The sequence below is a fragment of the Ammospiza nelsoni genome, chromosome 5, assembly GCF_027579445.1.
Source record: "Ammospiza nelsoni isolate bAmmNel1 chromosome 5, bAmmNel1.pri, whole genome shotgun sequence".
Taxonomy (NCBI): Eukaryota; Metazoa; Chordata; class Aves; order Passeriformes; family Passerellidae; genus Ammospiza; species Ammospiza nelsoni.
The window spans coordinates 21,552,247-21,569,573 of record NC_080637.1 but is presented as its reverse complement, the minus strand read 5'-3'; the positions used below and the strand labels follow the sequence as shown (position 1 = coordinate 21,569,573).

Sequence of the window (17,327 nt, the reverse complement as noted above, 5' to 3'; positions counted from 1 at the left end):
TCTCAAGTTCTAAGCAGAAACAAATGCCTGTGGTTAAAGCAGACTGCCTTGCTAGGGCCCAGTATCTGATTCAAAAGTCAGAAGAGGAACTCATGTGCATATATGTTTAGATTAATACTCATTAATTTCAACTGTTTCTTTTTCAGTTGAAATTATTATAGGTTAAAATGGTAAAGAAAAAGAAGAAATACTGCTTGCCCAAGAATATCACCAAGATTAGACAAATTAAGTCTGGAATCTACAAACAAAAAATAGAATACTTTCCAGAATTTACAGCAAGCTCTTTAACATATATAGAGGCAGGCATCAAAAGGGAGGTAACACTGCATTAGTTATATTCAGTGTTAATTTCAAAGCATGAGTGTATGAAATTTTCCTTCTGCTCAATACAGCTGCATTATTTATATAATTAGTATTAAAATACAAGCTATCTATAAAAAATTCAGTTCCTCAGCCTGTGTCTACACTTCAGGCTGCTGCCCAGTGCAAATATGAGCTGGCTTGCCTGCCAAGAACAGAATGTCTGCTTCAGCCAAGAGTGGGGATATGAGCTTGGCTGGTGAGGATAGGCACTTTGCAGTCTCCAGCCTGGCTTGTTTATAACAACTTTGGATTTTACTGTATCACACTGTTGCTGGCAGTGTTGACATACCCTCCTCATTTTAACAACTCTGTGGACAGCAAGAAGCCACCAGCAGAACACACAGTGGCTCTCAAACCAGCCTCAGGGCTGTGAGCTGCTAGTGAATAGCAGCCTCTGAAAGCAGCATGGGTCTGAACCAGCACACAGAGCCCCTGTGATTAATATTCACGCTACACATCCCAGAACAAACAGGAGATGCCAGTCTGATTCAAAGCTCTCTGAAATTGATGGAAACCTCTCCATTGACTACCATGGGCTCTAGGTCAAGCCCCAAGTGTGTTTATACCTTTTAAAATAGAAGGAATTCACTCTCCACATGTTTCAGTCCCTCACATTTATTGTCAGCAAACCTCTGGCAAAAAAATGCCTTTCTCTGCAATGAGACTCCCACTGGAGCCAGCAGGAGCCATATATACAGAGATGGAGGACATAAACTCAATGTAAAACAAATAGCATACTGGAAAGAATCTTGATTTTGAAATCACACAAGACAAAATTCAGTGATAAAGTGAGTGTTTCTTTGTAAGAAGTACAAAATAACTCAAGATTTTTTTATACCTGCAGGTTAAGAAGAAAATTTTCAATGAGGCACATTGAACCTTCATAATATAACATTAAAAAGCCCACTCCTATAAATCTAATACCATTATAATATCATCTTCCTTAAACACTCTAATTATATCCTTCAAGTGTAAGTACTCAAATGTTAATTAAATATGGCCACCTAAATTATGATATGCAAAGGGGTTTTTTTTACTTATTAAAGGAATTTAATACTACTCATAGGTGTCTTTGTTAAATGTAGATTGACAATCAAGTTAAAGAATAAAACCTCATTTATTTTTATGCTACTTTATAAATTCTCTGAAGCTCAAGTCCTCTCAAAATAGTGTACAGTAATTTGATTAAAACTACCTTCAAATACTTTCCACCACATCTTTTACATGAAAACACCTTGCAAAGCCCACAATGTCTATATAAACATTTTACAGTGACTATCAAAAAAAATACTACAGAATTAAATAAAAGCAGATTGATATGGATCCTCCTCCTCAACCAATTAAATCCTAGCACCACACAAAATCTCATGATGTAAAACCAAGTGCTGGCTCTCCTTCTCTCTCTTTCCTTTTAATAACCAAAGAAATTATTTTCCAAAGCATGACTGTTAATACAGATTGGTTTGAAGAGTAGTTTTTAACAGTGATTTTTTTTCCTGCATTTTGCTTCAAGAAGAAAAATATGAAGTAAAAAAAACGAAAAAGATGCAGGAAATAAAGTCCTAAGGTCAATTAACAGTGAGTCCCCACGGAAGCAAAAGTCGACATTTCGCGACGGATGGTACTGAATGGGGAGAGCTCCAGCTCTGTGGTGTACTCATTGTCATTGTCATCACTCGTCACCGTGGAAGACTTCTGGATGCATTCATCACAGCAGCAGCAGCAACACTCCATAAAGGCCCGGCTGAAAGGTTTACAGAGACAGAACAGAAGAACTGGGGTGACGCAGGACTTAAAGAACAAAAGGAACTGACTAATGAGATGGAGGAGGTCCATAGTCTGTCGAGAGACTCCTGTGGACATGTAGGCAGTCACAATGTTGCAAATGTTTTCAGGAATGATGCAAAACCCATATAAAATGGTCAAAGCCACCACTGTGCAGTTCATCTGACTTTCCAGCTGAATCTGTCGCTTGTTCCCCCTCGTGCAGGCTTTTTCTGCCCTCCTGATTTTCCTGGCTGTCACCAGGGAGCAGGTAATGGTGAACAGGGTGGGCAGACAGAAGTAGCAGCCAAAGTACCACCAGAGCCGCGCCCCGTCGTAGGTGAGAGCCAGCACGTAGATGGTGTCGGGCAGGGCCGTGGAGATCTTCACCACGCAGCGCTCGCCCGGGGGGCTGCCGCTGTACTCGGGCTCCTCGGTGGCCAGCTGGCGCAGCACCACCTCGGGCAGGGCCAGCAGCAGCGCGCCCACCCAGATGACAGCCAGCTTGGCCGTGGTGGAGGCGCAGTTCTCGATCATCTCGTAGTACATCTGCACGTTGGTGGCAGCTCGGAAGCGGTCGATGCAGAGAGCGCACAGCGTGAAGGTGGTGACGCCCAGAGAGGCCACCTGGGAAGGAGGAGAGGCAGCACAGGTTAATACAGGTGCTGGCTAGGGGAGGGTAAAAAAACATCAGGGAGAAAAGGGAAAAGAAAATGAGAAAAAAGTGGGGGAGGAAGAGAAGCACCGAGCTTCTTCACCTAGAAGTTGAGCACCGTGGTGCTGAGTGCCATCAAAAGAAGCATCACAGACAGCACTCAGCTTCCAGTGTTTGCTGAGCTACCATCCAGCATGCATTTTCAATGAAGCACATTGAACCTTCATAATATGCACATGCTTCTATTTTTTCCTCCTACAAATTCTTATTCCAGCTTGGTGTCAACCTCTCCTGGAGGTCCAAGCAAGCATCTGTGCAACACTGAGTGGGAAAAAAATATAGAGGAATTGATCAAAATTTAAAACTAAGCTGTTTCCTCCCCCACTTTTTTCTAAGGGGTGTTTTTCAGAAGGATTGGTTCCACCACAGGGCTTGGAATCTCAAGTCAAAATGGGAGAGATAGGAAAGTCTTCCTTCAGCAGAAGTTATGACCACATAACAAGTTCACCATGCAAGCAGAGGATCAAAACATTAAACTTTCCATATATTCAAAACTTAGGAACCCTAGGGATGAGGCATCTACTGAATTGAGTAGGATCCAACAACTATTTTTGTGGACTTAGGCTTTTAAGCAAAATTTTGATGGGATGTAGGTGCATAAATTCATCCCCCGCCATGAGTTCAAAGAAACTGTACTTGAAATCCTCAGACTTCCAGAGCCTGTGCAAAACTAATCTTCACTACAGTGGTTAGGCTCTATATAACCAACAGTCAATATTTCATTTAGAAAAAAATCACGGAAAACTGAGTCTTAATTTCATAGGAAACATTCTGTGGGAGAGTGTACTGTAGGCCAGGAGAAACAGAAGTTGTTTCATTCTTTAAATGATTTAAAGATGGATTGGAGAGAGCTGTCAATTACATACTGTGAGGAACAAGAACAGAGCAGTGCTTATGTTCTCTAGCCATAATAATCATTATTCTATGCATGAACAGAAATCTTGTGCTGCCATGAAACATCATTTCCTATCATTTTATCCTGTTTATAATTTAATTTCCTAAAATAAATTTGCAAGAAGACTATATACATTTTGGCCTAATTCTATTAGTAATAAACTCAACTTCAGTTCAAATTTAAAGCAGAACTCCCATTAACTTCAATTGGACAAAGACTAAGTGCCCTGTTGATTTTTAATTCACTTATTTTCTTGGGTTTGCATACACATGTTATGCTGAAAATGTGTTGATGTGTTGTGAAGGAAAAAGAAAGTAAAATAATATTGCTAATAAATGTAAAGAATGCTTACTTTTATAATGAATGAACCATATCTCTGTAATAAAGTAATATTAGGCAGTTCACTATGATTTTGCTTATCCAAATTTGATGGGTAATGCTATATTCAAATTTCATATAGACTTTGGGAAACACTTTCTGATTTCTGCCATAATATTGAAATAATACTGTTTATGCATCTCTGAAAAAAGTTCTTCAAAGATAGATAGCACAATTATGCAAAATTATATAAATGTATCATTAATTTTGACCTTCAATATTTAACAGCCATATCAGATTGCTAAAATTGACTATCACTGAAAATATAAGGCACTTGTAATTCCAACTGCAAGATGTTGGCCTGCTTGGAGAATTCTTTGAAGCTGCTTCCTAAAAGACGGAATAAGTAAGATCCAATCTCTTACTAATTAACTTGCAGAAATATTTAATAATGAAAAAGCACTACTGTAAATATTTTTAATAGGCAACCATTGATTTGGAAGTTTAATTGTCTGACAAGATTCAAAGAAAGCTTGGTAAATACAGCAAAAAAATAAAAAACATTTAAAGAAAAATACAGGGAAATCTTAATGAACAGTGATAAACTTTGCTAATGAAATATGATTGTCATGTATCACAGCTCAGAGTCAGATTTTTTAATTCAAGATTAGCAACTTTGTTTCCAAAATATTTAAATGTGTGTGCAGTCTTCAAATCTCTAGCCTTAACATGCAACATAAATAACAAAAGGGTCAGGACTCAGCTTGCTACAATTATAAGGGACAGGGAAATAATTGAGATCTGGAAATGACTGGGGATTGAAATAAAAATCAGCAAAACAGAAGAAAACCCGAGTGTCTGTACATTAAGATGTTTCCTTTCAGCTGTGGCGTGAGCCTCCCCCCACCCCAAGGCAGACATTCAGCATTTCGTTGCAAACAGACTGTTCCACAGCGGCCCAGACATTAAACTCTGCAGCTGCTGGGGCTGGGCTAATGAAAGAAGACACGTCTGCCATGAGGAAACATAACCTAGGGGGCTTCTGTCACATTGACTGACCAACAACTTGGAGGCTTCAAACAGGGAAACAGAGCAAGAGCAAACAACTAGGAATACTGGAAGGCGGCTTTGAAAACCCTCCCATGGACTTACTGATGAAACAAGCTAAACAAAGCCAGTGTTTCAAGCAACAGTTTCCTATTTTCTGTAGATTAGCAGAGTTAGTGATGCCATGGAAAAGCTTGCAAAAACCAACCAAAAACACACAAGCAGATGATCATGGATTCACTCCAGCTGACTTGCTTAAATGCAGTAGAGCAATTCAAGGGTTGGATTATTTACTCCACACAGCAGACTATGAGTAATAGCCAGCAAAATCAATGGGTGCTGTTTAAAACCTATGGGTGAGAACTGGGACATGTATTCTGCACGTTCACACAATTTCAGTCTAGGCGTGTTTCTTCATACCAGTCATACTAATAATTAGAGCTAAGCTGAAAGTGTGAAAAAAATTCAGAGAAGTTTTCTTTTCAGGTATTATACTGTCTTGAAATAACTAGAGAATTAAGATCATTAATTTGACAGGGAGAAGGTAAAGCACAAATTAACAAATTTTAAAGTGGTGCAAGGCTGCATGGAGTTTAATGGCACTCTTCTTGTAACAGCTGAGTGTCTGATGTGCTGTTCCAGTCTTAATTCCAACAACCTGGCTGGAAATGAGGCAAGGTAAGGGCAACTCAGGTTCAGTAGTTTTTGATCATTACTTAGTTCTCTGGTTTATTTCTCTATTGTCCACTGAAGATTCTCCTGCAGCCTCCAGACATTCAGGATGACATAATTTTACAACTTTCTCTTACTACATGAAATCAGCAAAGTCCCCAAATTTCCAACTGAATGACCATCAATCTGCTCTGAGGAAGTGGTGAAAGAATCCCTGCTTTGAGGAGATACCCACACCATTTGGGCAGAGAACTGCTGCTGAAAGGATTGCTAGCTACAGCATACACAGAATTATTGTTACAAAAGAATCTCTTTAAACACTGTTGCTCTTTAAAAAGCCTTGAGAGTTAGTGGGCACTATGATGCCCCTTCAAGACACTGCATTAACCTTTGGTCATTAGCTCACCAGCTGTTAGTCAACAGTGTCAAAACTGATTTGGGGAACTGAGGCCACAGAGAACAATAGCAAACTCATGAAATGCTCAGCATAATTGCTGTTCTCCTGTCCACTCTTCCAGCATACTGGTTCCCCTTTCACAAACTAACAATTACCAGAATGTTCCCAGGCCTTTCCTGGCCTGGCCTACTTCTTCTCCTGGCTGTGGTCCCACAGCTCTTGGCCCTGGCTTCCAGGAGCAGAGACTGGCTAACCAGCAGAGCAGTGTAGATGTATTACAGTGAGTTATGGCTGGGGGAATAAAACTCAATCTTGTCCCACTAATTTCTAGTCAAAAGTAATGAAAACCAGAAGCAAGATCAGAAGAGGTGACTTGGGTGAAAAGTCCAACAAAGACCAAATTCTGTAAGTGAATACAAAAGAGAGGTTGGGTGATTCCACCCAGTAAGACAAAGAGCAATAAGTGATATTGCTGCTATCTACAGAAAAACGTATTATGAGATACAAAAGTCACTTAAGCCAAAAGACAGTGAATGTAACAGAATGGAAATCAACCAGCTCTGAGCAGCTCCAGGCTAGAAATGGCAGTGACCATTCTGATGGAAAAGTGAGTGGAAACAATGTAAACTAAGTTTATATTGAACAAGTTAAAATAAAGATGTTATAAGAAGTAGACTTCAGCAGCTGAAGCTGAAGTTTGTAAGACAGAATATATTTTATGTTGATAGCAAAGAATTTCTTAAAACTGCATGGCACTCTTCCTTAGTTACAAAATGAGATGGGTATACACAACATTTTTACATTGTAATGGGAAAGCTGAACTACAGCAGAGGTTGGGGACTAGTATCCAAGCCACCTCTGAGCTATCAGTGACACCCCATAGATGCTGTATATCCATTCCTGTTATATCATATAAATGACTTTTTATTCCTCAAGCCATTATAGGTTATAATTTTCTGATGGCTATTCCACATCCACATTAAACTTCATAGCTTTTGAACATGTTAATGAAAATAAATTAAGCACAGACTGCAATACTTTGTTTTTGTGCTACTCTACACTTACAGTACAGACTCCAGTAATAAGAACAGACTACTGCAAAATAAAAGATCAATTCATTGCAAACAATAATGTAATATTTACCTAGATTTCTGCTCTTTTAATAAAGAAGACCCACTCCACTCCCCAAAAAACCCCAACAACCCCCAAAACAAAACCAAGAAACACAGTCATTATTAAAAAAGAATGTATCTGTATTTCTCACAAGAATTGCCATTAATGGCTTTATGCATTAAAATAGGGAAGAGTCTCACAGTGAAAACACTACTGTGGTGTGGCAAGAATAGTTCAGTAGCCAAGAAGATCTGGAGCCAGTGTACAGCTCTGACATCAGCAATTATCTAATGTATCCCAAATAAAAATCTATATCACCTATCTGAAAGATGAGATGATAATTCTGAAATCTACTATCAGGGAGACAATCCCACACACATGGAATAACAGGTACAACACTGTTGTTTCTTTTGAAATACTATCAACATTCACACCAAGGAGTCATAAAGCACACATGCTTAATGTGATATTTACTCTTAATATCTTACACTTCTGTATATCAAAAGATATACTGCATAGAATCACAATCCATTTCCATGTGCCACTCTTGAGTTCTGTAGGAAGCAAAAGCCAACAGACTATCAGGGCACTGGAAATACTGACTAGTACACCACATGCTTATCCAGGGCTTGGAAATATCACAAAACACAAAAGGATTTCATTTCTGTTCATTTCCCTGTTTGCTATCTACCAGGCTACCAAATAGGTACATGTTTTTTTTCTGTGTCACTTTCCACTGAGGATCAAGTTCTCATCACACTACACAAGGGACTCCTGTACTAGTTCTTAATAGCAGCAATATGGACCTACAGATAGGAATCTACCTCTTCCTCTTTCTGCAGGAATAATCCTGTCATATGGAGAAATTATATGCTAGTGTTCAGAGCAGAGTCAATAGAGTTGGGATCACAGATGCTGCCTTTTCCTCTCCCCACATATGTAACTTAAGTATTACTGACCCAATTTTAAACCTACTCTGACACAAATTCATTTCCATGCTGAAATGCCACAGGCAAAGTTTAGCCAAAAGCAAAAACTTAGAGGATCCTAAGGACAGGATTTGCAGAGGAAAGAAAGACTGACACAACAACCAACATGGCAGCTATCATCATTGTGCCATTAATACCTAAAGGGCAGAGACATATTAACACTTCAGTTTAAAATAATTATTGTGTGATAAGCACTGAAGATATTCTGCTCAGTTAAAGATACATCAAGTCATTGCCCTAGAAAACTCTCATGATGAAGCCTTGAAACTGCAAACATCTCTGAGTGTCTTTGTCTGTGACCCAGAGGACTCACTGGAGGTTCAGGAGCACAGCTCTGACTGGAGTCAAAGAAGAGACATAAAGAAAATGCCGCACATCAAAAGACACAGAAAAGACAGATAATACACAGCTTTTATAAACTCCCATTAAAAATGTATTTGCTTCCCTAAAGTGAAACTTAAAATGGGGATCTCTTCTCACAGCTTTGGAACAGGCAGAGAACAGCAGCTTTCTCTGTGCTTCTTGCTTACCTCTGTCAAGTAAAGAGAAATGGGAAAAAGCCTCACCTCAAATTGCCCTGGAGGATCAGCTCCAGGGAAAGAGAGCAATTCGTGTTTCAGTCCAAATCAATCCTTATGCTTTCCACTAAGAATACTAATTGTGATAGCTTTCCTGAGCTGGAACTTTCCCACGAGAAATAGGAGTGATGCCACAAATTCATTGTCAAAAGCACATGCAGAGTTTGGGCATCAGATTTCAAAGGCTTTTACTGTCAGCCTGCTCCAGAATCACACCAGTCTTGTATGCATGTTATGGTCCAGATGAGGACATCACAAATTCTGTCCTGTTCTTTGTGAGGTGTCTGGGAAAAGCAGAAGGCCTCATGTTCACTAGCACTGAATTCAGGGCTGTGTACCATACACTGGCCTCAGCAGCTTCTTGCTCTGTGCTGGACTGCATAGGATGGTAAATCAGCCTCTGCAAACCCTCATGCTAGACCACTCCTCAGTTCTAAACCCCTGCTTGGCCATAAGTGGCTTGATTCAATCTGTTGACATAGAATGCAACCCCCTCAAACAAAGCTTCTCATGTAACCTCCAATGGCAAAATGCACACAACTCAAGCAAAGTTCCATCTTAAGCCTGAAAGAAGGTTTCCAGTCCTACCTGACAGAATCCATTTGTCATCTTGTGCAAGTTGCTCTGGGCCTTAAACAACTTATTTTATGTTTTCACTACTGGCTTTCAGCATTAAAATAAAATAAAGAAAAAACTCAATTTCACATGACCAACAGTTGTAAAATATTTAAAAGCACAGTAACAGTACAGATTTTGTCTACATTTATATTTCTTTCTATTAAGGCCTAGAATAAATCTGTAAGTAGGGAAACTGGAACTATATTTAAAAGTTCAAATGACTGAATGCTTTGAACAAAACCAAAAGGATTCCACATAGCAGGAATTACCCAAATTCATTGTCTTTCTATTGTAATTTACTTCACGTCTCCTGATTCTGAGTAATACTGACAAAAGTATATGAAAGACAAAACAAGCAGTGTGCAGGTAAACACTTCACACTTGCATGCCAAAACCTAGAATTCTGAGCCATGCAGAAAAGTGGCAGAGTATTAAAAGGCAAAGGAGAAGCACATCTCCACACATCCTTACAGGCAGAGTAGCTGCATCAGTTGTTCAAACTCCCTTCTCAACTCCTTTCCAGTACACTCAAAACTAGTAGTTACAAGTGGCCATACTGTTATACAATATACAGCTGAAATTACTACTTAATGTACTTGTCATAGAAGATCTTCACTAGGTATGGAAAAACTGGCCTTTAAATTAAATTTGTGAAGACAATCCACTGCTGGAAGCTCAGTCTTTACCTATACAAATGTGCAGGAAGATATCATAAAGCATTTTTCCCAGACTGTGTGTGCATATGTGTTATCACCAGCTGCAGATGCTTTGTTGGAAACAGCACAAATACAAACCAATTGGTCACAAGAGGCTGAACTAAGAAAACTTAAGGTATTTCCCTGGGATCACCTGAAACCTTCAAACAGCACAAAGCATGCCAGAATCATGTCAAAATGCTGTGATCACTGCATCACTTGCTGTGGATAATCAGCCATCCCCTGCTCTCTAGTTCTGACAGTAGAAGCTGGTATGACAGAAGACTCAGGCCAATAAGGGGTTTTGATGCTTGAGATACTTCTGGATCTACAAACCCAGGTGAGACACACAGCTCTCCCTCTAAACAGCATATGCAAAAAAACCCCAAAAATAAAGACATTAAAAGATGGAACCAAGAGACCCTGAAAAGAACCAAACACTGTGCAAACTTATAGAAAATACAGACAGGAGGTTAAAATGTGTCCATCTTCAGGAAGATGATTCCATATTTGTATTCCACAAAGGTCTGGAAACTTCTCCTGAAGATATCTGTCAAAGCTTTCCTCTCAAGGAGATAAGAAGACTTCACCCTTCCCCTGTGTGTGAGAAGAAGATGGGCCTGCCCAGGTGAGTTACAAAGGAAAAGAGAGGGTTGTTCAGCTGTCAGATAATATAATGCTGTAAACAATCCCTGACAGAGCAAGGAGCAGCAGCTGCACATGGGATGGGTTTCCTGACATGCTACACGTCTGCATGGCTCCTGGTGGTGTCAGTGTCACTGTGTAATGCCTCTGAGGTTAGATCAACACTTGGAAAGCAGTGAACTTTTGCTCTAGCTGCCTTCTCTGCCTCAGCAGGGTCAAATCCTGATTTATAGGACAGTGTCCTCCATTCCAGGTGCCAGGTGAACTGATCCACTAATGTTCAGTATCTGCCACTCATTGCCACAGTTTACAGAGAGGGAAATCCCACCTTTTACTTACTCCTCTCAAGGTGATGAGATAATTTACATAAATGAGTACTGTATTTAATGACACTGAACAAAAACTATACAATTCTGGGAGCAACACAGAACCATAAGGCTATACCTCTTCATATTTATAACTAAGAACTAAAATTCTTAAAAAGTTTACTTTAGAACTAAGTTATTATACTTCCTCAAGGACAAGGGAAATGCTTTACTTTTAGACACCAGTGATAATTAAGCCTAACACAGCCACCGGTTCACCTGACTGGAGTGGTGCCAGTTCTTGAATAAGACCAGCTCTAGACATCCACAGAACTTTAAAGTGAAAAAATAAGATAACATTAAATTATAATAGCAGCAGCTGAATATTTTTCAGGATTACAGCTTTGAATTTCAGCAACTACATTTCAGCTAAACTACTTTCAGTTTGAAAAACTCTTTAGTGCCCAAAGCCGCAAAGCATAAGCAACTAATTTTGAGGAACAGCATGGCCACACAAATCATCTGAACTACTGATCTATTTCAGCTTTGCATGTGGATGCGCCAAAAAAGGGTTAGGAAGCATGAAATGTCACATGAAAGTCCTTGAAACACAAACTACAGTAGCTATTTTAAATGAAATGGTTACTTTTAAAACACTGCTACTTACTGGCTGCTTATTTTTACTGGTTAAGGCAAGCAGCCCCAGAATCCATTTCAGGAATTTTAAAGGATTCAAGCACTAAGTTTCTCCATAAATACATATTTACTGCATCATGTCTTTTTAAATGCAAATGACTTCAGTGTACTCTGAGTTTTTTAAATGCAGGTGGTATAGTACTGGCCTAGAATTCAACTAAGCGTAACACAGCTCCACCCTTTGTCCAATACCACCAGTAATAAACTAAACAGATGAAAGAAGCTGTGGCAATTTTATGGCTACATAGGTCACACATCTTTCTTAACACTTCAAAATATTGTAGTATCATTTGACAGTTAATTCTTTGTTACTGTGTACTAATGCTGAAATTGACACTCTCTATATGGATACCAAGTTGGGTATTTGAGGGTTTTCTGGGAGGCTGCTTTTATGTTTGTTTGGGGTTTTTTTCTAATAGCTCATTCTTAGGACAAGAGAACCACCAGTTGTTCCCTCAGCTCTCAGTTACAGAATAATGTTGGACATAAGGTTTTGAGAATACAGGAGAGCCAGCCAGAACTCCAGGCTAGCACCGTAGCAGCAAGCCTCAGTGTTCGGTTCCAGTAAATAAATAAAGCAGACAACCTGAGCACTGCCGGCAGGACTGCGGCCAGCTGTCTGAGAGCTTCTTTGACAGAGCCGCTGAACAGCTGCCAAGAAGCTGCAGTTTAAACGGAGCTGGTGTCTTCCAAAAAAAAAACAAAAACAAAACAACCATAAAAAAACCAAAACCCAACAAACCTGCAGCTATATAAACGTGAGATTTGAACGTTTTGAACGCTGAAATATAAGTTAAGAGCCCAGACATTCCATTATTCCATCGATGGGATGATCCCATTTTTACAATCACCTCCTTACAAGCCATCCCTTCAAGCCCCTCATCCGCTTTCCCGACTCATCTTCACTTTACTAAAACAAACAAAGTGAAAAACTTGAGATCTAATTCTGAGAGGATCACTTGTTTTCCAGGGTCACAGGGAATAAGGAAAGTTTGGCAGAAGTCGTGCGAGTGGCAGGGAGCGCCGGACGCACCCAGCGGGAGCCGCAGAAATCCCGGTGCCGCTGGACCCGGCGCGGCCACCGCCGACTCCGCTCCCTGCGGGCCGGGACGGGCCCCGCTCCGTCTCAAGAGCACTCAGGAAACACGAACCAAAGGCACCGGGACGCCCCCGGGCCGGCAGCGACGGCAGCGAGAGCGCCGGCCCCGCACACGGCTCAGGCTTGCGGCGGGGAGAGCAGCTCGGGGGCCGCGTATCCCCACGCAGGGACGTTACCTCAATGTACGGGACGATTTTGCAAGAGAAGTCTTCTAGAAGCCACTTCTTGGTGAGCTCCTGGAAGATAACCAGCGGCAGGCAGAAGAAGACGATGAGGAAGTCCCAGAAGGCCAGGTTGGCCAGCAGGGAGTTGGAGATGCTCCGCATGTAGTAGTTGTGGCAGACGATGCACATCACTGCCATGTTGCCCATGATGCCGATGCCGAAGATCACCACGGAGAGGCACATGACGGCGTAGGCGCCGTACGACTCCTCGGTCAGCGGGTAGAAGGGGTTGCGGAGCCGGGCGCGGCGCCCCGTGGCATTCCCGCGGCCCCCGGCTCTGCCCTCGCCGCCGGCCGAGCCGTTCAGGGGCAGCCAGCGGGGCCCGCCCCTCCCAGCCGCCGCCCCGGGCTCGCTGCTCCGCGCCCGCCGTCGCCCGGTGCCCGGAGCCCCGCGTGGCGCGCAGCTGCCGCCCGGCCCCGCCGCTCCGCCGCCAGCGAGGGCTCCGCGCCCGGGCAGCGTCGCGGCCGCCCGCCGGCCGGGGGCGAGGGGCGGCGGGGCCGGCGGCGAGCGGGAGCGCTGCGGGGGCGCCGGCGGCCCAGAGGCTGCCACGGGGTCCGGGGCCAGGGCGCAGGCAGCCCACGCACCCAGCACCTGGCAGAGCAGGGCGAGCGGAGCGCCCAGGGGCCGCATGGCCGGGAGGCGGCGGGGCTCGCCCGCTCTCCTTCAGACCCGGCGGCCGCCTCGCTCGGCGGGGCTGGGAGCGGGAGACATGCCCACCCGGCTCCCGGGAATAGCCGGGTCAGGAGCAGCCACCACGCCGCTGCGGCCGGAGCGCTGCTCCCGCTGCCGCCGGGGTCCGCCGCGGGCAGCGGCCGGCGCTGGGGGCGCGACGAGCGGAGCGGCGAGCAGCCTCTTGTCACCGACGCCCGGGGCAGACCCGGAAAGTTGTGTCGCCGTCTCCGACGCGCAGAGTTAATGCAGCAAGTGCAGCGCCGGGAGAACCCCCCCTCGGCGCTCCGCCCTTTCCCGGGACCGCTGCCTCCTCGCCAGCAGCCGCACCGTTCTCATGCTGCCCATTTGCGTCCTCTCGCCGCCGCGGGCACCCGGCGGCTCCACGGGTCAGGAAAGGTCCCTTTGGGAAGACACCTCCCCTCGCCGGGCGGTCGCGAACACTAACTCCTCATCTCCGGCACCTCGGAGAACACAGGTTGTTGCGCGCAGCTTAAGGTGTTTCAGAGCTTTGCAAAACTCTTGCCGGGATCGATCATTGCACCCCCAAACACTCGCACGTGGGCCGGGGACGGCGAGCACGGCCAGGGCACCAAAGATGCTGCCGGCGCCGGGCGGGCAAGCCCCGGGACGGACCCCTCGGGGCTGCTCTCGCCTCCCGAGTCTTGCGGGCACCAGGTGAAGCGGGGCGGCAGCCACGGCCCCGGCGCAGGCAGGGGCTGGTGTACGGCGGGCTCTGCTCCCGCTGCCGGCTCCCCGCGGCTCCGGCCCCGCTCAGCCCGGTGCGGCTCGCCGGGCTCGGAGCGGCTCCGCCGCGGCTCTCGGGGCGCGCCGGAGAGGCGGGCGAGCCGCGGCGGCCGCAGTGCGCAAGCGCCGCCCGGCGGCGCCGCGGGGCCGAGGCACCGCCCGCCGGGGCGGCCGGGCTGAGGGGCGGCTCTGGGGCCGGGCTGAGGGGCGGCTCTGGGGCCGGGCTGAGGCGGGTGTGGGGCCGGGCCGGGCATGCCGCTCCCCGCCGGCCACCGAGCTCTCCTGGCCCGGATGCATCCCCGCCGCTGGCTGTCCGTCCGCAGCTCACCGGCGCGCTCCGGTCTCAGCGTGTGGCTGCCCTCCCCGGGCCGCGGGTGCCAGCGGGACCGAGCGGAGCGACAGGCGAGCCGAGCGCCCTGCCGTGGTACCGGGGGTCTCGCCCGGTGAGAGCGGGCGTGGCTGGGAGGCGGTGCGGGAAGCCGACGGCACCGGGACGGCACCGGAGCAGCGAGGGCACCTTGCTGCAGGGGCAGAGGCCACGGACGGGGAGAAAGGGACGCGGGTTCCCCTGGGAGAGCGCAAACGGAGCAGCAGGCTGGGCGAAGGAGGTGGTGTTCACACAGCATCCCGCACTGGAATAGCATCAGAAGCGTCTCCAAAAAATTTCTTTCCTGCTATGGACATTTGTGTATGGTTTTCTTTCATTTGTACAGTCAGATAAACTTCATAGTTCTTTTTTCTTGTTTCTCTGATTTTTATTTCACTCAGGTGACAGCTTGCCAAATTTGGATGCAGTAAGTCTATCAGTATCCTTAAGGATTCTCCATCGCCCTTGCAACTTGCCATTTTGTAGAGCTTTTGTGTAAAGTATGCCCAACTAGTTTAAAAGTTTAATATTTTTCCCATAAAGCAGTTTCAGAAGGTGTTGTGCTATTTTTTCTTTGAAAAATGTCTGTGATAATCACCCAGAAAACACAAACAAGACAAACAGAGAGTTTTTCCTTTTCTCAAACCATTCTCACCCATGTAGGCGAGGTGTAACTGTGGAAATCATAAGGTGTTTCTGGACTTATGGGAGTGTGTAACCAGTGAGGCGCTGCTGTGTTGCATATCCCTAAATACGAGTCAAGCCATTTTCTTCTTTCTTAGCAATGTAAATAAAATCTCCTGGATAAAAATGACCAAATTAATTTTAAGAATTCTTAATAAATAGTAAGTTTAATCTAATAAAGGTATCTATGAGTGTTAAAAACTAACTAGGAAGTGCTAAAACCTATCAGGAAAAGAATGGCAAATGTATTTAACCTTTTTTCCCCGTACATTTTTCTCTCATTTGTTCCTTCTGAGCTCAGCTGGTGTATAAAAGGAGTTAATGATGATAATGAGCTTACATTTACAGTGCCTTTCTTCCTGAAGAGTCCCAAAGGGCATTACAACCAGATATGATAAATTCCCTGCTTGTTCTTAAAGGGTACTGGGGATTATTGCTGCTGGCTTTTATATGAAAGGAGCAGACAGCAGCTAGCAGACATACTGTCTTTCTGTATACTTCTGCAAGAAATATGGATCATCAAGAAGAAGGTTAAGCAGTGTTTGGTTGACATCACCGATCCTGTAATGGTGAGATAAGAACTGAGTTGTGCATAGGTTCTCCAGTGTTGGCATTTCGCCTGCTTATAATGGAGAAAATTATTTCTGAACACAAAGAAAAGTCTTATAAACTATTATCTTTGTCACATTTCTTTTGGTTCATTAAGTACTTTCTTTGTTACAAAGAGCAGCACATACGGAAAATTTGGATTTTGTTGATTGTATTTAGCCAAGCTAAAAAGGTCTTTTGCTGGCTTTAGAAACAGTTCATTTGCCATTAAGATAGTCTCCTCTTTACTTCTGCTTTTCTGTGCCTGAAAATTGCATTTTTCAAATATCTTTTGCCTCATTAAAAAAAAATAATTGCTGCAGTCCATACAATTTCTGAGGTTTTGTTTGTTTGGGTTTTTTAGGGAACAAGTTCATTGTGGGTTATTTTAGGGCCGATGGTGCATTCATTCCATGTCTTTCAAATAATTCTGTTACTTCTTATGATAAGATATTCCTGTAGAATAAAACTCCTACTCCATTATTTTCTGATACAGCCTACAGTTCATTCAGGCTTTCACAACTCTGCTAAAGAAGTTGTATATGTTTTGACAGTCTTTCTAACAATTCATGCATCAGCCTAGAAACAATATCAAAAACCACAAGCAGACTTTTATATTTATAACATGTTTAAAGAAAAAAAAAAAACAGCCCAGAAACACCCAAAACATTTTTCTCTGTTAGATTGGGGAACTAAAATTCATAGATGTTTTTGCAGCCAAAATCTATAAAAGGAACACCAATAAGCATGTTCCTACATGAAAAAACATAAAATTGAAAGGATTCCAAATACATTCATTTCGTTCTGTTGGTGTTCTATGATATTTCATCTATGATAAAAAAATCAATAGGCTTTCAATGCCTGCACTGCTGGTTTTTTGACATCTCCAGTATTCATTACCTGAATAAGTACTACTGAACATGTTATTGTGTTTCAGCAAGAAACTGAAACAGCAAGAAGCTGCTGTTCTTTTTACCTCTCCTCAGGGTTCATAGAATCACAGAATGGTTTGTGTGGGAAGGGGCCTTCGAGATCATCCGGTTCCAGCCCTCCTGCCATGTACCTTCCATAGACCAGGATCCTCAGAGCCCCATGCAGCCTCGGCCTTGAACATTTCCAGGGACAGGGCATCCACAACC

General features: G+C 44.0%; 1 protein-coding gene across 1 annotated transcript; it reads right to left on the bottom strand.

The window, feature by feature from the left end:
• Positions 1–962: 962 nt before the first annotated feature.
• GPR37 (G protein-coupled receptor 37) lies at positions 963–13,763 on the bottom strand. Its single transcript, XM_059473335.1, has 2 exons — positions 13,086–13,763; positions 963–2,754 (listed from the first exon to the last, which is right to left on the bottom strand). Exons 1-2 carry the CDS (start codon positions 13,761–13,763, stop codon positions 1,936–1,938), a joined length of 1,497 nt encoding a protein of 498 aa, XP_059329318.1. The 3' UTR covers positions 963–1,935.
• Positions 13,764–17,327: the final 3,564 nt, after the last annotated feature.